This window comes from Astatotilapia calliptera, chromosome 5, assembly GCF_964374335.1.
Source record: "Astatotilapia calliptera chromosome 5, fAstCal68.1, whole genome shotgun sequence".
Taxonomy (NCBI): Eukaryota; Metazoa; Chordata; class Actinopteri; order Cichliformes; family Cichlidae; genus Astatotilapia; species Astatotilapia calliptera.
The window spans coordinates 27,728,175-27,749,488 of record NC_137426.1 but is presented as its reverse complement, the minus strand read 5'-3'; the positions used below and the strand labels follow the sequence as shown (position 1 = coordinate 27,749,488).

The window sequence follows — 21,314 nt, the reverse complement described above, 5'->3', positions numbered from 1 at the left end:
CTCCACTTTGCTTGGGTGACACTGGGAGTCAAGGTGATGAGGATGACGTGTTGAGCGGCAGGTATAAAAGCAGAAGCCAACAATCGAATGTGACTTTCACATGTGAGCGCTTCCAGGAGCTTTTTCTACAAGTACTTTGAAAACTCTACACCAACGACTTCCAAAGTTCAGCCGCCTCTTAGCCGCCGCATAACATTTCTTGCGCTTCTACACTAGCCTTTACGGCAGCGCCTTTTCTCCTTCTTTACCGATCGCAGACCCGAGGACACTTACACGCGCGCACACATTGCATTGGGACAGCCTGGTTGCATCATATTCAAAAATTAATTAAAAATCATACTTGATAGTTGACATCAAACTTTCAACACATTCCTCCTCTGGGCCACCTACTGTCCCTCTGAGCCAAGTTTCATCTATATCTGCTGTAGTATTCCACAAAAAATAAAGGAAAAGTCTGTTCACATTTAACAACTTTCAAGGAGTGTAATAGCGTCTTATTAAAAATATAATAAAAAACATCTGTGATAGTTGACATGAATTTCTCAACAGATTCCTCTTCTTTGACACCTACACAATGCTACACATGCTAAAGTGGCAACCGCTAACAGTACTCAAGCAAATTTAAGTAAATGTACGTTTTTGGAAAAATGTACTTCCAACAGTACTTTATTGCACCATGTTCATTCACTCATGAGCTGCTGCAATATGAATCAAATGGCTGAATTGCCACCTCAGCATGCAGTCAAGTTCTATACTCTTGCTAATGACCTACTAATTATATTCAGGTGTGTTGCAACAGGCACACATGGTTTCAGAGACTGGAGTTCGAGACCCCTATTGTCATGTAATGCTTATGTTTTCATTTAAAAAACAGACACAATGAAAATATTCAAAAAAACGACAATTTATTTACTTTGGAGACACAAAAATTGTCTAGTAGAAAATGTTTGTCAGCTGAATGAATTCATTTTTTATTGTCTTGCCCTTTGATGTATATGCTAGTTTTGTTTTGACAACTACCTATTAAAACTGAGACATTGTGTTCATCTCCTTTAACTCTACAGTTTGCGTTACAGCAGCTTTCTTTATTAAATTTGTCTTCACTAAAGAATTTCTGGTTTGCATTAGCACTGATACTCAGAGACATCTGCTCACACGAGCTCTTTCAGTTTGTGGCGTAAAAGTTGCACATATTACTTATAGAGATTGTTATATGACTCACATCTAATGTTACAATGATAATGATAAGACACCGTTTAATAATATTGTTAGTCTCTAATGAAATGAAGATATATGGTTCTAGGCTCGGCAAGAACCTGGTTTTACACAGAGAAATAACGTGTTGTTAGGAGAGGGATTTGCATTGGTGAAAGTGTTGAAGTCACTGATGATGAGAACTGTGGACTGCAAATGGAATGATTTTATCCTAGCATGCTTCCTTGAGTCCTACAGTTGTAACATCAGTTGCAATTAAAAATAAAGGGTTTTAGACATGTCACTTCTGTCTCCTGTGAACAGTCACAGTGGGTGAGTGTAATCGGTTCTGTCCTCTTCATGGATCTTCAGATGTGTGTTTAATTGGCTCTTCCTTTGAAAAGTTTTCCCACAAAACAAGCACGAATGAGGCCTCTCCCCTGTGTGTGTCACCCTGTGAGTCTCCATGTCACCTTTACGATTGAAGCGCCTGCCGCACTCTGTGCACTGGTACGGTCGCTCTCCTGTGTGGATTCTCATGTGTAACGTCAGGGCTCCGCTCTGCCTGAAGTTCACGCCGCATTCCTTACAGCGGTAAGGCTTCTCTCCTGTGTGGATCCTCACGTGATCTTTCAAATGACTCGACTCTTTAAAACGCTTAGCACAAATGGGGCATGTGTGCCTTCTCTCCCTTATGAAATGATTTCCATCTTCTTCCATACTGTCTCCGTCCTTGGAGTTCAACTCGGAGATTTGTCTTTTCTGTTGTCTTGTTCCCGATGGTTTGAGCAGCTTAATCCCCACACCCTCTATGTTTTTAGTATGCTCACTCTGACCAACAAGCTGCTCTGGCTCTACAGAGTGGACAGACTGAGACTCTCCAGACAGTGTACAGCCTTCAACATCTGTCCTGTTTTCTGTAGTAAATGCATTGTTGCTCAGACTGCATTTGGGGCTCAGGGTTAGAGAAGGAGCCTCATTATAATCATCTAGTGGCTGATGAGGTAGTGTACAGTCACAGTCCGCCTCTTCCTGAGGTTTAGATGATGTAAACGCCTGCACTTTTATGATCTTAGATGTATGACGGTTGTAGCGGTGCTGATACTGGCTCTGGTCTTGTTGAGTCCCATGATTCTTAGAATAAGTGATCTCCAGTGGATCTAAAAAAATATTATATTATTATTATAAAATATTATATTAAAATATTAATAATAAATTGCCATCATTTTTAATTATTTATATCTAATTAGTACCACGGTTATCAGTATATTTGAACATGAGAGACGGCTGCGTTTTACATTTCCTTTCACCTTTCTGTTTAACATTGAAACACAACATGAATGTAAAGGAAATCTGTCGTTTACTGCAGTGATACACTTGAGATTTGGTCACTCAGACAGGTATTAGCTCATGAATGTAAACAAACCTGCTCATTATGGGAAGCATCTCCAGCTCATGCAATGAAAAACACACTATTTTTCTCATTCCAGCGCTCGGACTGATATAAGAACAAAATAACTGATGCCAGCTTTTGCTGGATGTGCTTTTACTCAGTCCTCTCCTCACCTTCTGGGTTAAGTTGTTGAACTTCTGACTCCGCGTTTATTCCGCAGGTAGATGTTAAACACTCATCTCCGTGTGGCTCAGCTTTGATAGCTGCTGCCTGCTCAACAGTTAATACAGTGTATAGGTGCAAGGGTGGATCCTCGTGATCTCCTCTTGTCACAACCTCAGGTGACACTGTGGCATCACTCTGCTGCCTACAGGAGGCTCCTTGCTGAGCATCCCTTTGATCATGCTCCTCTTTAATGTGCAGGATGCTCTGGGGCTTTGGGCTCACATGTGAGCCCTCAGGAGGAGCCTCTTCATCACTGCGGGCACTCAAAAGATGATCTGCTGAATGGTACGACAAAAGTCTAGAGGTGAAACAGCTGCAGCCTTTAACATAAAGTAATGAGTATTACATTTACACACCTGATCTGTGTAGCCTGACTTCAGGCCAGGAGAGCAGTGATCGCAGCTGATTTATCTCCTGCTTGGATCGGCTGATCTCTCCCTGGTAGTCTATTAAGGTTTTCTCCACAGCCCCGAAAATCTCCACCGCCGCCGCGGTGAGCCGCTCGGTGATGAGCGCGTTTAGGTGGTGCAGTGTGCCCATGTCTGGTCTGATCCGGTGGAGGTTTCACTGATCAGCTCCAGATATTGGCTTCCTCGTCGGTGTCAGCGACAAGCGTTAAGCTGTTGGGATATCTCCCTCTGCTGGTCACACGCGATGTTTTCTGCACCACATGCTCGCAGTGGAAAAGCAAGTCACACCTGACTTGTAGCCATGTTAGCGCAGATAACTGCAAAAGCCCCGTTTTTTTTTTTACATGTAATTAAAATTACTTATTGGGAAGGAAAAGCAAAGTAAAGTGTGTTTTTAGATGACACAGACTATATTAGACACACAAATAAGAAAACAAACACTGCAAATCTTGAATTAGGAGTATAACTTATGAAGAAAAGCAAGAGTTCAAACAAACTACTGTGGTTTTAATTTTCATTTTAATATATTCCTGGTCTTAGTGGAAACTCCTGCATCATTTGGAGGGGAGTGAGTGACCTTTTAGAGAGAGAGACCTTTAAAAATGCACAGGCTTACATTTCAAAATACTGTTGAGACAATTCATTTTTATTATTGATGCGCAAATTCCTGAGACATAGACTATGATGTTATAATTCTGTATTCATTTGGATTTTAAGATTTGGACTTTAGGCCACTGAGTGCTACAAAGGAAAACACACTAAATCATGAGGACACATTACTGTTATTACTATTACTGTACATAAAACTGTACAGTCCATCTGACAAGGATGCCCCCTGGGCGCCTCCTGGGTGAGGTGTTCCAGGCATGTCCCACTGGGAGGAGGCCCCGGGGCAGACCCAGGACACGCTGGAGAGATTATATCTCTCGGCTGGCCTGGGAACGCCTTGGTATTCCCCCGGATAAGCTGGAGGAGGTGGCTGGGGAGAGGGAGGTCTGGGCCTCTTTGCTTAGGCTGCTGCCCCCGCGACCCGGCCCCGGATAAAGCGGATGAAGATGGATGGATGTACATAAAACTATTTAAATACACATTTTTTTAAGTAAACATTATGAAGACACCAAAACATTCAGAAATCAATTTCTAGGAATTTCAGAGTGGTATGATGAAATCCATGTATGTGTTTATTGCTCTTTGCTTTATTTTCTATAGTGTAGTTCAGAAAGTGAATAAGGTACGGTAAAAGATGAACTGTTACACTCCAAAACCTACACGCAGAGACACCACATACATTTGTGTCTCAGTTTGCGTTTCTTATATCAAACAGAAAGACAGCCGTGTGTCCTTGCTTTGTTCTTGGGAAATCAAGGAAAAGGGTCAGAGGTTACAGATCAAATCAAGATATCAGAACAGATGAAGAAGTCGTTTATGGACAAATTTATACATTTTTATTAGGATGAATTCCTGAATTCCTGACCTGTACACAGTCATCAAGGATGCCAGATTATTATACAGTGCATGGATGTTCAGTCTACTTTATTACACTGATGCAAGCCACATGCTTAGAAGTTCAAAGAACAGGGTTGCACAAGTCTCATTAATGTAAACAAACAGCAACCACGCATTATCCTTTGATTTTGACTTTACCATACACACAGTCACACCTCTGTGGTGCAGAAAGGAATTGTGATTTTTAAAGTAAACTAAAGCTCAGTAGCCGTTATATACAGATGAATCTAATATTCACTAGTCTTCTGTTGTCACTATAGCTTTTTTGCTGGGCTTTATTAGTGTGTGTGGATGCTCTGGTCATGCTTTAGAGAGGTGGAACTTGGATATGGAATTACTCATCAGTCTGACGATGGCATAGGAAGCAGTCCCAGGCATTTGTAGCAGGAGCAGCCACTTGCAAACAATAAGGGGAGACAAACTCCCTCTTTACAAATAAAATGCCAATGTGATGCTGCCTGTGCAGAAGAAATGAAAATGAAAGGAACAGAAACTACATGCTGCAATGGTTGCATATACAATTTGGTTTTCTTGCACATTCCCTGTATGTTTTGCAGAATGAAGTTATGAAGTTATTGCCTTAGTTTTTGAAGACTTTTTGACATCGTCAGTAGCCAGTGTTAGAATGAAGCTGGAATGCGTTTGTGTCACAGACAAATCACTGAATTTATTCTGAATTGATATGTGAATTCCCATTATCAAAATATATTTCTTATTAGATTAAAAAGAAATTACACTTGTAGTAATACTTAACTGATGAACGTCTAGTAATCAGTCAGGGTGTAAACTTTCAGAGATAAAATGCATGTCTCCCCCACCCCCCTTTGTTTCACAGAAAGCGTATTAGAACACATAAAACATCATGCACTTGGAAACTTTGGAGTATACAAACACGGAGTACTTTTTCCTTCCACGACAGAATGCAAACCACTTTGGAAAAGACATCCAATCAAAACATTGTATGTCAATTACTGAGCACAGAGAGAGAGAGAAACTGTTACTAATGTGTTTCAGACTACAAGAAATACAGCATTCAGCAAACAACACCTCTGAAAGAGAAGGAGTAAAAGACTATATCTAATAACTTTACCCAACAACACTTGTATCTACAATGAGTGTACTTGGACACACCGACATTGGTTTTATGACCACCGTTTTGCATTCTGCACAGACAAACTTCACTTCCGTCTTCTTCTATCACGCCTGATTGCCCTGCTTAAAGACGCTGAGGTGCTACTTGCAAAATGAAAAGAGACAATTACATTTGACTTGGGTAGGAAGTGGGCCCTCCCACCTCGCTATACTCAGATGGCTGACCCATATTGCCCTGGGTGTTGTAGCTCCCTGACTGGTCAAAACTTCCCTGGTTGTATGACTGCTGGCTAAATGTGCCGCCCTGCTTCTCAGACGCCCCGGCTGCAAATCTTGAAGCACCCTTGTGCCAGCTGGTCTCCTTGAAGACAAACCAGATGTTTCCAGCCCATAGAACAAAGTTGAGAAACCCAAAAACCTGAAGAGACAGTGAAAGAAACAAATTTACAATAAACATCAAAACATTCAAATAATCTTGGCATAACTGCCCCCACATATTCATTCAGCTTGAACCACAATTTCTGCCTTTTTCACTGGTTACATCTCCCATACACTACCATAACATCAGTCGTTCACACTGTTCAGCTATTTCAGGTTCCACACATCAGTTTAAACATGTTCAGAAAACTGAGCTTTTCTAGTTGATCTTTTCATGCATTTCCACATCTTTTGTACCTACCACTGAGGTGTTGAGTCCAGACCAGCGAGGTCCATGCAAAGATCCACATTTGTTGGTCTGGTCTTTGCAGGCAGAGATGAGGAGCTGCACCTCATCTGGATCGGTGGCCACTTTGACATCGGACAGGGCCTTGGCCCAAGCGGAGGAACTGACCAGCCACAAGAAGGAGAACACTACTGTCACTACAAAATCCTGGAAGAAACGAGAGCGATCATGTCCATGAGAATTCAGCAATAAAACTATAGCATTACTTTAAATGCTTACTTTAAATGAGTGAATAGTTAGTTTGTGAGTCAATGGAAGACGTCAACCTGGAAGAATAGAGGGTCAGACTATGTGCATAACGTACTCTTGATAAACTACCTAATAAGGACTGAGAAAGTGTTTCATCGACTGTACTCACAATGAGTGGTGCTCGGCTGTTTTCGTGGTACTTGTTTAAAAAGAAGATGTAGATAATGGCAGCCGTGAGGGAATAAAGGAAGGCGAAGACTGCAATGGTGACAAAGAACTCAGCAGAGGATGAATAGTCTCCGGTCAGGAAAACACGCTCCCTCCTCATGGCTTCACACATGGGTGCTTCAAAGGACACCTGGTGCAACCTGGTGCACACACACACGCATGCACGGGTCAAGTACAAAAGCAATGAACAATTAACTTTCACTGTCAGCAGTTCATACATTTCATATAAAGCTCTTAGATCCCAAAATGTCAGCAGGCTGTCAGACACATGAAGGCCAATCACCTGAAAGGATAACCAAAGTCAATGCCAATGCTGAGGTTGCTGCTGGCCTTCTCCATGCAGTCCACGCTAACCTGCAGCTGCCCAGTATAACCGCCACATGTTGCAAATGCGAAGATGGAAAAGAGCTGCAGAAACACAAAGAAAAAAGCATCACATGCTCATCCAAAAAAGATACTACAAGTAATATAAAGTGGACACTCTGAGAAGAGAACAATCAGTTTTCTTCAAACACATTAACAAAGGCCTCAGTACAGGGTTGGGCAGATGAGCAGGCTCACCCGGATGAGCTGGAGGAAGTGGCTGAGGAGAGGGAGTTCTGGGCTCCACTCAGGGTGCTGCCACCACGGCCCAACCCCCCAAGCAGTAGAAAATGGATGGACGGTTGGGTAACGTTTACTTTTTCCTTCTCAGCTCGATAACAATCATTTACCAAAAACTTAAAGTTACAGTTTTACATAGAAGAAAGTTCCAATGTGAAGGAGACTCAGTTTGACTCATCTGCTGCATTCCCTCACTCCACACTACTGTTGTTTTTACTTTGCAGGCTATTGTGTGACTCAAGTCCAGCTAAACTTTACACAGGTTAACACTGATTAGCAGTAATTGAAATCATGGCTGGGGAAAAGCCACATTGCAGATTTGTTAGGATTTTATTTTTAATTTGTTTGCCATTTGGGGGCAGCAGAACACCATTTAAGTACCAGAGACTGTATCATCACTTTATGGTCTGCTGTCTGTTTAGACATATTTTATAATCTCACCACTATCTCATAATGCCTGCAGATACCTATCTGGGGAATCAGGGTTAGAAGAAGCATTATCTAAATTAACTTTAATTCCACTGGGGGGAAAAAAACAACAAAAAAAACTACATGCATTCAAACAAGTGGACAAAGGAAAATCCACTCAAAGATGGTTTGGGAAGCATTTGAATATCCTTTATAGTGAAATACTATTGTGTGTGAAATGTGTCCCTCAAAAACAGAAAAGTAGTTGATCAGTGCAAATGACTTTGTCTTATGGATATGTATATATGAGTCATATATAACATTTTCTTTTGTTCTTCAGGTGTCCTGTCTAGCAAACAGATTAATTGCATAATTGTGCTGGCAGCCCTTTGATCTTTTAGTGGTAGTCAATGGTCAATGGTCAATGGTAACTTTATTGTCCCTGATGGGAAATTGATTCGCAGTATGTCAAAACAAACAACAAACAACAAACATACAACCAACACATCACGTACACTCATTAAAAAAATACTATAATATAATATAAGCCTGATAAAACAACCTAGATATTCCATCGAAAAAAGTGCAATGTGCAATGGCAACAACACTTACAATTTAGTGTTGTTAATTAAGATAATAGCACTAGGTACAAACGACAATTTGTGTCGCTTTGTCTTCACTGCAGTCATTTTATAACGACGACCTGATGGAAGCAGTTGAAAATCGTTAAAGAGAGGATGATCTGAACACAACAGGACAGAAGTTGCCTTCCTCAGCACATGCCTGTGCCATAAGACGCAAGAAAAAATCTGTAGTTGGCTGGACACTTGTGTTAACAGCATGACAGGAACAGGTGTTGAATGGCATTAGGCCCTGAGAAACACAAGAAAATTGTGACAGAGTGATACATATATAGTTATACATATATAGTCACAAAACATGCATAGAGAGGAAAAAAAAATCAGACTTATAACAAGTTTTCTCTTTAAATCTAAACTCAGATGTTTCGCTAAACCTAATCTAAACCTAAAGTTATATTTCTGTGCAGAAAAAGTATTTGTGAGTTATAAGTCATTATAGCAAAAATAAAGTATGTAAGTTTCCTCCACTTTTCTCTAGATGATGGTGGAAAACAATATTCCAAAATGTCGAACTTTTGTACAAAGAAGGGACAATTTTATAAGGAATGGCCCTCTCGAAAGGATACAGAATTAACAAGAAGCAAATGTGGTACTTGACAAAAAAATTTACTACGAAAATGTTAAACCACAAGTCATACTGATATTTTTAGGAAGCCATAGAACTGGCAAACTCTCGCACTATGTCAGCTGGGACCAGCTCAAGTCCCTTGCGTACAATGAGATCAATAAAAGGCTAAAGAAATGAATAAATGGATGGATAATACTACAGTTTATCATCTTGAATATTTGAGGGGCTAGTCTTTCTTACAAGTTTCTTTCACTAAATACTCCTGAAGAGTTTCAGTCAGGTTTCAGAGCTCATCACAGCACAGAAACAGCTTTAGTGAAGGTTACAAATGATCTTTTTATGGCCTCTGACAGTGGACTCTTCTCTGTGCTTGTCCTGCTAGACCTCAGTGCAGCATTCGATACTGTTGACCATAATATCCTATTAGAGCGATTAGAACATGCTGTAGGTATTACAGGTACTGCACTGCAGTGGTTTGCATCATATCTATCTAATAGACTCCAATTTGTTCATGTAAATGGAGAGTCCTCTTCATACACTGAGGTTAATTATGGAGTTGCACAGGGTTCAGTGCTAGGACCAATTCTGTTTACATTATACATGCTTCCCTTAGGCAGAATCATCAGAAGACATTGTACACATTTTCACTGCTATGCAGATGACACCCAGCCCTATCTACAGTGGGGCAAAAAAGTATTTAGTCAGCCACCGATTGTGCAAGTTCCCCCACTTAAAATGATGACAGAGGTCAGTAATTTGCACCAGAGGTACACTTCAACTGTGAGAGACAGAATGTGAAAAAAAAATCCATGAATCCACATGGTAGGATTTGTAAAGAATTTATTCGTAAATCAGGGTGGAAAATAAGTATTTGGTCAATAACAAAAATACAACTCAATACTTTGTAACATAACCTTTGTTGGCAATAACAGAGGTCAAACGTTTACTATAGGTCTTTACCAGGTTTGCACACACAGTAGCTGGTATTTTGGCCCATTCCTCAATGCAGATCTTCTCGAGAGCAGTGATGTTTTGGGGCTGTCGCTGAGCAACACGGACTTTCAACTCCCGCCACAGATTTTCTATGGGGTTGAGGTCTGGAGACTGGCTAGGCCACTCCAGGACTTTCAAATGCTTCTTACGGATCCACTCCTTTGTTGCCCGGGCGGTGTGTTTTGGATCATTGTCATGTTGGAAGACCCAGCCTCGTTTCATCTTCAAAGTTCTCACTGATGGAAGGAGGTTTTGGCTCAAAATCTCACGATACATGGCCCCATTCATTCTGTCCTTAACACGGATCAGTCGTCCTGTCCCCTTGGCAGAAAAACAGCCCCATAGCATGATGTTTCCACCCCCATGCTTCACAGTAGGTATGGTGTTCTTGGGATGCAACTCAGTATTCTTCGTCCTCCAAACACGACGAGTTGAGTTTATACCAAAAAGTTCTACTTTGGTTTCATCTGACCACATGACATTCTCCCAATCCTCTGCTGTATCATCCATGTGCTCTCTGGCAAACTTCAGACGGGCCTGGACATGCACCGGCTTCAGCAGCGGAACACGTCTGGCACTGCGGGATTTGATTCCCTGCCGTTGTAGTGTGTTACTGATGGTGACCTTTGTTACTTTGGTCCCAGCTCTCTGCAGGTCATTCACCAGGTCCCCCCGTGTGGTTCTGGGATCTTTGCTCACCGTTCTCATGATCATTTTGACCCCACGGGATGAGATCTTGCGTGGAGCCCCAGATCGAGGGAGATTATCATTGGTCTTGTATGTCTTCCATTTTCTGATGATTGCTCCCACAGTTGATTTTTTCACACCAAGCTGCTTGCCTATTGTAGATTCACTCTTCCCAGTCTGGTGCAGGTCTACAATACTTTTCCTGGTGTCCTTCGAAAGCTCTTTGGTCTTGGCCATGGCGGAGTTTGGAGTCTGACTGTTTGAGGCTGTGGACAGGTGTCTTTTATACAGATGATGAGTTCAAACAGGGGCACAATCGGTGGCTGACTAAATACTTTTTTGCCCCACTGTATCTATGAAGCCAGATAACACACACCAATTAGTTAAACTGCAGGAATGTCTTAAAGACATTCTAACTTTCTGCTCCTTAGCACAGATAAAACTGAGGTTATTGTACTCGGCCCTGAAAATCTTAGAAATATGGTATCTAACCAGATTCTTACTCTGGATGGCATTACCTTGGCCTCCAGTAACGCTGTGAGGAACCTTGGAGTCATTTTTGACCAGGACATGTCCTTCAACGCACATATTAAACAAATATGTAAGACTGCTTTTTTCCATTTGCGCAACATCTCTAAAATTAGAAATATCCTGTCTCAGAGTGACGCTGAAAAATTAGTTCATGCATTTATTACTTCCAGGCCGGACAACTGCAATTCATTATTATCAGGAAGTCCTAAAAACTCCCTGAAAAGCCTTCAGTTAATCCAAAATGCTGCAGCAAGAGTACTGACAGGGACTAGCAAGAGAGAGCATATTTCTCCTGTATTGGCTTCCCTTCATTGGCTTCCTGTTAAATCCAGAATTGAATTCAAAATCCTGCTCCTTACATACAAGGTCTTGAATAATCAGGCCCCATCTTATCTTAATGACCTTATAGTACCATATAAGGTATCATATCATTAGAGCACTTTGCTCTCACACTGCAGGCTTACTTGTTGTTCCTAGAGTATTTAAAAGTAGAATTGGAGGGAGAACATTCAGTTTTCAGGCCCCTCTTCTATGTCCGGCGTCTCCTTTCCAGTCACCTTTTTCACTCACTATGTGTCAATAGACCTCTCTGCATCGAATCATACTTGTTTATTAATCTCTGTCTCTCTTCCACAGCATGTCCTCTATCCTGTTTTCCTTCTCTCACCCCAACTGGTCGCAGCAGATGGCCCCGCCCCTCCCTGAGCCTGGTTCTGCTGGAAGTTTCTTCCTGTTAAAAGGGAGTTTTTCCTTCCCACTGTCACCAAAGTGCTTGCTCATAGGGGGTCATATGATTGTTGGGTTTTTCTCTTTATGTATTATTGTAGGGTCTACCTTACAATATAAAGCGCCTTGAGGCGACTGTAGTTGTGATTTGGCGCTTTATAAAAAAAATTGAATTGAATTGAATTGTGTCAAATTCCACTTACTACAGTACCTCAGTGGTTCTGCTCTATGTGCCTGGGGCTTTCATGGCTGGGGATTAAAAAAGGTTGCTGACACGACACCGCTTCCATTGTGAATAAGTCCAAATGCATAAAACACACATGAAGTGAAAACAAGCTGCTCATTACAGTCACCAAACATGAACGTGCAGCGAGCACATAATCATAGTCACACACTTCCCCTGCCCTTAACATCTTTCCTCCCCTAGCCCAGTTGTCCATATAAAGCTCTCATAGCCTCAAGAGTTCTCACAACCATAATCACCATAATCAGACCTGACGCCTGGTTAGCATTAGCCTCCCCTCTCCCATATTACAGGCAGCTGGACATGCAGCTTGCCAGCAGCTGTGGAGGTTTTGCAGCATCTCTGCTTGTCTGAAAGAATGTCAGCCTCTGGAGGGCACTATCAGATCACTGAGCTGGACTATGCCACACTGAATGGATGCTTTCATGTTCGTGAAGGGAACAGGGGCTAAGCACACATATGTCATCTTGCAAAGAAAAGATTTATGGGTCATGCAATGAGAAATCAGTGAGTGCGTCCCAGATGAGCCGCTAAAATTCAGCAGATATTTGCAAATGAAACTGTAGACATTAAATGAAGGTGTCAAAATGTTTTAATTGATGTCATTTTTTTAGTATTTCTGAGTCCCCCTAACTTTATAAGTACTAGAAAAGTTGTATGAATTTTATTTTACATTTCATTTACACCCCCACCCTTCATTCACTGCTTCTGCTGTGTTATTGTTCAAATTTATAATGTAGCCATAAGCTTCATTTCTTTCATTTGGTTTGTAGTTTATAAGCAGCTATTTATCATTTTCTACCAGTAGAAACTGAAGTAACAAAACTGAGTAGCACTGAGACCATTTGATAGGCTAAATTTTTGTGTCATAATGCTTTAAAAAAAACAAGATTTTTAGTATCATTTTCTTCTTTTTGCATTTTTCAACATTAATTTTCTGTTTATACACCAGAATGCAGTTACAGGTGGAGTTATATTTACTTATAAGTCATGAATAAACACATTTACTGATCATAAACTGATACAGCGAGACTTGACCTTCTTTTTCTTAAGAAGAACTTTTTTCATAGTCCTTGGAGGAAGTCCTTCCTGTGGTTCTGCACAGCAAAACTGGGGACGGCTACAGTTCCTGGAAACCCGTTTTGGGGTCTATTTCAGCATCTACTTAAGTTTAGGTATTCTTCAACACAAGAACCTTTGAGTGACATACAGTGGGGCAAAAAAGTATTTAGTCAGCCACCGATTGTGCAAGTTCCCCCACTTAAAATGATGACAGAGGTCAGTAATTTGCACCAGAGGTACACTTCAACTGTGAGAGACAGAATGTGAAAAAAAAATCCATGAATCCACATGGTAGGATTTGTAAAGAATTTATTCGTAAATCAGGGTGGAAAATAAGTATTTGGTCACCTCAAACAAGGAAAATCTCTGGCTCTCACAGACCTGTAACGTCTTCTGTAAGAAGCTTTTCTGTCCCCCACTCGTTACCTGTATGAATGGCACCTGTTTGAACTCATCATCTGTATAAAAGACACCTGTCCACAGCCTCAAACAGTCAGACTCCAAACTCTGCCATGGCCAAGACCAAAGAGCTTTCGAAGGACACCAGGAAAAGTATTGTAGACCTGCACCAGACTGGGAAGAGTGAATCTACAATAGGCAAGCAGCTTGGTGTGAAAAAATCAACTGTGGGAGCAATCATCAGAAAATGGAAGACATACAAGACCAATGATAATCTCCCTCGATCTGGGGCTCCACGCAAGATCTCATCCCGTGGGGTCAAAATGATCATGAGAACGGTGAGCAAAGATCCCAGAACCACACGGGGGGACCTGGTGAATGACCTGCAGAGAGCTGGGACCAAAGTAACAAAGGTCACCATCAGGAACACACTACAACGGCAGGGAATCAATCAATGGTCAATGGTCAATGGTAACTTTATTGTCCCTGATGGGAAATTGATTCGCAGTATGTCAAAACAAACAACAAACATACAACCAACACATCACGTACACTCATTAAAAAAAATACTATAATATAATATAAGCCTGATAAAACAAATCCCGCAGTGCCAGACGTGTTCCGCTGCTGAAGCCAGTGCATGTCCAGGCCCGTCTGAAGTTTGCCAGAGAGCACATGGATGATACAGCAGAGGATTGGGAGAATGTCATGTGGTCAGATGAAACCAAAGTAGAACTTTTTGGTATAAACTCAACTCGTCGTGTTTGGAGGAAGAAGAATACTGAGTTGCATCCCAAGAACACCATACCTACTGTGAAGCATGGGGGTGGAAACATCATGCTATGGGGCTGTTTTTCTGCCAAGGGGACAGGACGACTGATCCGTGTTAAGGACAGAATGAATGGGGCCATGTATCGTGAGATTTTGAGCCAAAACCTCCTTCCATCAGTGAGAACTTTGAAGATGAAACGAGGCTGGGTCTTCCAACATGACAATGATCCAAAACACACCACCCGGGCAACAAAGGAGTGGCTCCGTAAGAAGCATTTGAAAGTCCTGGAGTGGCCTAGCCAGTCTCCAGACCTCAACCCCATAGAAAATCTGTGGCGGGAGTTGAAAGTCCGTGTTGCTCGGCGACAGCCCCAAAACATCACTGCTCTCGAGAAGATCTGCATGGAGGAATGGGCCAAAATACCAGCTACTGTGTGTGCAAACCTGGTAAAGACCTATAGTAAACGTTTGACCTCTGTTATTGCCAACAAAGGTTATGTTACAAAGTATTGAGTTGTATTTTTGTTATTGACCAAATACTTATTTTCCACCCTGATTTACCAATAAATTCCTTACAAATCCTACCATGTGGATTCATGGATTTTTTTTTCACATTCTGTCTCTCACAGTTGAAGTGTACCTCTGGTGCAAATTACTGACCTCTGTCATCATTTTAGGTGGGGGAACTTGCACAATCGGTGGCTGACTAAATACTTTTTTGCCCCACTGTAAGTGCACTGTGAGTCATTTAGACACAAGCTTATACTGTTGCGGCATGAGTAATCAAAAGGAAAATGAAATATGGATATGGGGAAGTTAAAGATCACACAGTGTGAGAGAAGAGCTACACTCTTAGAAGGGATGTGTTAAAATTGACACATCATGTGTTAAATTTTAACACATGTGCTGCATCAGATTAGGGACAACACATGATGTGTCAGTTTTAACACAATTAATGTGTCTGCTCCTTTAACACATCTTCTGTGTTAAAAAATGTAAACACAAAGATGTGTTATTTTGACACAAAGATGTGTTAAAATGTGTACATTTCAATTTTTTTTAAAAAAGGAGAAAAAAGATGGGTATATATTATACACTTATTGAATTCCATTTTTTATTTGGCATATTATAAATCATTACAAACTGAATGAACAACAACTGTCAGAATCTTTTCAATTAAAATGTTTTAAATTCAATTTTAGCCAAAGCTATATCACAATTTTTACTTTACAAAATCAAACAAAATTCATATCTGACTAGCTTTCTATCTCTCTAGATCATTAAAATGTCAAAAAAAATTGAAAAAAGGGCAATCATATATATGATTGCCCTTTTTTCAATTTTTCAATTTTTTCAATATACATTCAACAAAAATATAAACGCAACACCTTTGTTACGGCTCCCATTCCCCATGGGATGGACGTAGAGACCTAAAATTCATTCCAGATACACAATATAACCATCCCTCCCAAACAGTGGTCACAAATCAGTCCAAATGTGTGGTAGTGGGCACATCTGCTATATTGAGATAATCCATCCCACCTCACAGGTGTGCCACATCAGGATGCTGATCTGACATCATGAGTAGTGCACAGGTGTACCTCAGACTGCCCACAACAAAAGGCCACCCTGGAATGTGCAGTTTTGTCTTACAGCAAAATGCCACAGATGCCACAAGCAATGAGGGAGCGTGCAATTGGCATGCTGACAGCAGGAATGTCAACCAGATCTGTCGCCCGTGCACTGAATGTTCATTTCTCAACCATAAGCCGTCTCCACAGGCGTTTCAGAGAATATGGCAGCACATCCAACCGGCCTCACAACCGCAGACCTCGTGTAACCACACCAGCCCAGGACTTCCACATCCAGCAGGTTCACCTCCAAGATCGTCTGAGACCAGCCACCCAGACAGCTGCTGGAACAATTGGTTTGCACAACCAAACAATTTCTGCACAAACTGTCAGAAACCGTCTCAGGGACGCTCAACTGCATGCCCGTCGTCCTCATCGGGGTCTTGACCTGACTCCAGCTCGTCGCCGTAACAGACTTGTGTGGGCAAATGCTCACATTCGATGGCATCTGGCACGTTGGAGAGGTGTGCGCTTCACGGATGAATCATGGTTCACATTGTTCAGGGCAGATGGCAGCTGAGAATGTCCCAGTTCTTGCATGGCCAGCATGCTCACCGGACATGTCACTCATTGAGCATGTTCGGGATGTGCCTGACCGGCGTATACGACAGCGTGTACCAGTTCCCACGAATATCCAACAACCTCGCACAGCCATTGAAGTGGAGTGGACCAACATTCCACAGGCCACAAGTGACAATCTGATAGACTCCATGCGACGATGTGTTGCACTGCATGAGGCAAATGGTGGTCACACCAGATACTGACCGGTTCTGGGTCCCCAGACCTCCAATAGCGCAAAAAACTGCACATTCCAGGGTGGCCTTTTGTTGTGGGCAGTCTGAGGTACACCTGTGCACTACTCATGATGTCAGATCAGCATCCTGATGTGGCACACCTGTGAGGTGGGATGGATTATCTCAATATAGCAGATGTGCCCACTACCACACATTTGGACTGATTTGTGACCACTGTTTGGGAGGGATGGTTATATTGTGTATCTGGAATGAATTTTAGGTCTCTACGTCCATCCCATGGGGAATGGGAGCAGTAACAAAGGTGTTGCGTTTATATTTTTGTTGAGTGTATATATATAATGTTCTGATATAATCCAGACAATACATGAATTAAAATTTTTAAAGGTAACAATTGTCATCTTCAACAAATTGTCAACATTTAACAAATGTGCAGTTGCATGCAAACAGAAAAACATACATTTTGGCAAATATAGCATCCAGGTTATACAATTTTGTACCTTGGGTTTAAATACAAAAATCAAAAATTTCAGCCAATCAGTTCATATTGTCTGACCTTTCCACTGCATAGGCATAAAAATGGTCAGTCCTGATAAGCAGTGTATTTGACAAAGATGCCAAATGAGGTTTCTCACCTCTGTGAACAGAGACTCTCTACATTTTGGACAGGTGAACATTTTACTTGCATCCTTTAATCTGTGCAATCAGCTCCAGTACTTTGGTTTTCCTTTGGGTGGACAGCGGCAGGTCATAGACAAAATCAAAGAAGGTGAAGACGGAGCCAAGTGGTGCTGGATAGGACAAGTTACATACCCAGTACAGTTTGAAAAGCTTATCCACAGCACACGTCAGGCCATCATTCAGAGAAATGGTTACTCTGTCATTCTTAGCAACAATGATGTACTGCCTGGTTGCCCTCTTTAGATCACCGATGCATATCAGCTGGGGTTGGTGTGTTGTGGATGATGCTTCAGGATCACTGCAAAGCGATGCAATACTTGTTCCAGGCTTGGAGATGGGGGAAGATAAAGATAGTATTCAGTGAGGTGTAGACAAATGCTTTCCTCAGGTAAATACCGTGAGAACTTTACTGAATACATACCAGTGCAAAAAAGGCTGCAACGACTGGCACCAACTGGTGGGAGTAGGTGTGTTAACACATGGCGGGGGGGTTCTTGTTTCCAGGGCAGCTATTGATTTGAGCTTCGGAATGATACTGGCTTCCCATTTTCGCAAAAAGAGATCCACCTTTCCTCCTGTAAAATTGCCAAACTCCAAGTCCAGCCTACGGAAATAAAAGAAGTGTTTAAGTTTAAAATGAAGCATTAAATACATTAAATCAAAAGTACATTCTGTCCATTTGGTAGCTGTATGGCTAAGATCAAACTTTACAGTATCACATTTCTGTTACCCATTCCACATCTAGCTTACCTACACAGTTAAACAACAATTTACTTGGAGTGGTATTTGAATACAAGTCCATTATTCCTTAATTTTAGCTATGATTTGGGTCCCATCAGACCCTGAGAAAAAATTAGGACTTTTTAGCTGATGTTCAACTTTCTAGCAGACAATTTCTTATGTTGTCTATCTGCGGTTTGTCCTGTAGAGCTTTTTTGTTGAAAATAGTGCTGCTGAAAGCAGAGTTTCATACAGGTTTAGGTGATTTTTTTGTAGGGTTTTCACTTCCACGAGCAGCACTTTCTGTATTGTCATTTGATGTCCCTACTATTAGATAGTCATTTGGTGGTACGACTAAGATTTTGGACCATGTGAAAAGTGATGCTCATTGTAATCAGTGCGCAGGGAGTAATGATCAAACTCTGAAGTTATAAAACTTTCAAAATATTCACTAGGAGCTCATAAACATACCTCCAAATGTATCGACTCCTGTTACATACTTTGTATGCAAAACACAACTGAGTGGAGAAGGAGTACATAAACCATTACCAGAGAACCAAGCAACTTACCAGACTTGGCATGTCCAAAAACCGTGGGTACTCTCAGAATATTCCAGGCTCTGAGACTGGTGTATGTTTCCTCCATGCCTGACATGATAATTGGAAGGTTCTCAGCTGAGGGCCGCAATAACTTGGGTGACCCACTCATCTGTGCTGCTGGTATTCCCATCCTCTCGCCTGAGCTTCTTGTCTTCACCACAGTCATCTGTCACTTTTCGCTTCTTATAATGTCTCTGCCCCTGGTCGAGATTCCGTCTAAGGTTGCGCAGTTTAGTCTCTAGGAATCCACAATGAGAGACTGGATCATAATAATGCTCCTGAGGAAGAAAGGACAGAGGTATATGGGTAACAGCTGAGCAATTTTAACTGAGAAAAAAAGCTCTAATAAATAATTAGATAAAGGTTAAACGATACACAGTAAGTGGGAACAAGTGCAATTTACAGTATGTAGTGGAATTTAAATTACTAAAATGCTAAATTTACTTACAAATCCTTCCCCCTGTCCTGCCACTCAGGGATGGAAAAGTGGTGATGATGCTTTTCGCTACAGTTAGCTTCTCTGCACTAAGAGGGTAACTGGAAAACAAAGGTAAACTTTTTTACTTCTGTGCACTTCAACATTTTTAAAGGAAAACATTCATTGCAAAATTTTAACAAAGTACAGTAAAGTGCGATACTTACTAACCACACCTCTCCACCAAATCCCCAATGCAAGTCTTCACAAGGAGCCTCCTCGATGGCACCGACAGGTTTCATACTCCTTAAGAATCTGTGGGGCTTTCCTGAGTGACTTCAGGGGTTGACTTTGTTCTTCTGTGGTAATGGTAGACTGTGTAAAGGCAACACCAGAGACTTTACCTCTCTGCAATAATCTTCAAAGTCATGACAGCAAATTTCCACAGAGCATAAAAGCACGAGTTTACTCAAAAAGCTGCAGCAGAAGAAGGCGGTTTCTTAACTACGTGATTATAACGCAATGACTAAAAGAAATTCTGAATAATAAATAAATTGATTTTATCTTCTAGTTGCTACTTGGTGAATAAATCTGATCCTGACTAATAGTGATGTCTGATGTCTGTGGCACTGCTGACAATAAGAATTTTTTTTTTTTTACAAATTTCTTTCTCATCTATAAAAGTGGTTACAAGGACTTTGACAGATTCTAAGTTGTCATATGTGTGCTGAAAAAATGAAACACATGGCTAAATAAGTAAGATAATTTGCATGGTCAAGTTGCTGTTGTTTGGTTTTTTAAATAACACTGACTATTACTTCCTCAGAAGTTCTGCATAAAAAAGAAACTATATCAGAGCATGTTTCCAGCAATAAGCCTTAAAAAAGAATGTGCACATACTTTAGTTAATCATACTAGATGCAAAAACTGCTTTAACTGCTTGAAAAAATAATTATCTCTGTCAATATGAGGTATATTTCATGTTAAAGTTACTCAGTCTTTATTCCTATTCTCTGCTAGTAAACGAATGGTCGCGGTGATAACTACATTTGCTATATTCAGAGCTAACGAAATATTGTCATTTTACTCAACACTGCTACGGTTAGGTGCTGACTCTGGCGTTGCTCATAGACAACATAATGCCTGTCGGAGCCGCTAGCCAACTACCACACTGGTTCTAAGAGCAATTTCTGAATACTCTAATACATAAATAAAGTAAATAGATAAATACATGAATAAAGTAATACATAAAAATACTACCAAAACACATTAACTCTAATGGAGTATGGCACGAAATCCAAGAACTAATAATAAAATTAAGAGTAGGATATGTTAGCAAGACTGTTACATTAAGGTTAGCTAGGTATAGTTAAGCAGTAATTAACTTAAACTCTAAACTCCTATATTTTATATAAATTCACATTCTTCCAGAAACCCGGCATATTTTCAGTACATTAAGATAAACTGGTAAATGATACTTACTGTAAGGTCTGACAACATACTAGGCGACGTAACCTCCATCTTTGTCTCCTTTGTGTCATTGGCGCGAAAGATAGCGCCCCCTTCCCGCCGCCGCCGGTATATCATGTTGCTGGGCAGAATTTGTTTCAATTTTAAGCATGTGTGTTCTTACTCATTTCATTTTCTACTTTTGCTTCAATTGTATTCACATGTTACGGTCAAAATTAAGCCTGTTCTTTGTGGATACTTATGCTTATAGTATAGCCATGGCCATTAATTGGTATGCCATACATATTGAGAAATAAAAAATTAATCCTCTTTCAGAATTTTAGTACACCATACCTTGGTCCACATTACATTATAAAATGTTTTATTTGTTGAAAGTAATGAGGAAAGGATTAAGGAAAACAAACAATAACTAAACATTTTATTTATTCAGTTAATATAGTTATAATACATTG

At 40.9% G+C, this 21,314-nt stretch overlaps 2 protein-coding genes and 1 long non-coding RNA gene across 6 annotated transcripts in view; all 3 read right to left on the bottom strand.

The window, feature by feature from the left end:
• Positions 1 to 884: 884 nt before the first annotated feature.
• Positions 885 to 3,404, bottom strand: LOC113022792 (uncharacterized). Of its 2 annotated transcripts, none has more exons than XM_026168599.2 (3): positions 3,169 to 3,404; positions 2,761 to 3,087; positions 885 to 2,354 (listed from the first exon to the last, which is right to left on the bottom strand). In XM_026168599.2, exons 1-3 carry the CDS (start codon positions 3,350 to 3,352, stop codon positions 1,519 to 1,521), a joined length of 1,347 nt encoding a protein of 448 aa, XP_026024384.2. In that variant the 5' UTR covers positions 3,353 to 3,404; the 3' UTR covers positions 885 to 1,518. The 2 variants fall into 2 exon arrangements, with proteins under 2 accessions (XP_026024384.2, XP_026024383.2); XM_026168598.2 differs by having other exon boundaries at positions 2,761 to 3,090; positions 3,169 to 3,388.
• A 1,240-nt stretch (positions 3,405 to 4,644) lies between these two features.
• The window catches only part of synpra (synaptoporin a), a 39,867-nt gene continuing 23,197 nt past the window's right edge, over positions 4,645 to 21,314 (bottom strand). For 2 of the 3 annotated variants that reach the window (XM_026168606.2, XM_080302012.1), the window contains 4 exons: positions 7,245 to 7,369; positions 6,903 to 7,101; positions 6,500 to 6,691; positions 4,645 to 6,238 (listed from right to left, as the gene is read on the bottom strand). In XM_026168606.2, coding sequence (XP_026024391.2) covers positions 5,987 to 6,238; positions 6,500 to 6,691; positions 6,903 to 7,101; positions 7,245 to 7,369 — 768 coding nt within the window. In that variant the 3' untranslated portion in view covers positions 4,645 to 5,986. Of the gene's footprint in view, positions 6,239 to 6,499; positions 6,692 to 6,902; positions 7,102 to 7,244; positions 7,370 to 7,522; positions 7,671 to 21,314 lie in introns of those variants that run through there. The other variant, XM_080302013.1, reaches the window with a different exon arrangement.
• LOC145428945 (uncharacterized) lies at positions 15,998 to 20,926 on the bottom strand. The gene is made up of 6 exons (XR_013909299.1): positions 20,875 to 20,926; positions 19,620 to 19,767; positions 19,426 to 19,514; positions 18,948 to 19,255; positions 18,080 to 18,262; positions 15,998 to 17,985 (listed from the first exon to the last, which is right to left on the bottom strand). It is a non-coding gene; the product is annotated as an uncharacterized LOC145428945 (long non-coding RNA).

What these genes read in the sequence shown, in the direction of transcription:
- LOC113022792 (XM_026168598.2), bottom strand. Translation starts at nt 3,352, where the DNA reads ATGGGCACACTGCACCACCTAAACGCGCTCATCACCGAGCGGCTCACC. An exon ending in AGTCAGGCTACACAGATCAG is followed by an intron (nt 3,091 to 3,168) that starts GTGTGTAAATGT and finishes CGTACCATTCAG; the next exon opens with CAGATCATCTTTTGAGTGCC. An exon ending in TCAACAACTTAACCCAGAAG is followed by an intron (nt 2,355 to 2,760) that starts GTGAGGAGAGGA and finishes ATATTTTTTTAG; the next exon opens with ATCCACTGGAGATCACTTAT.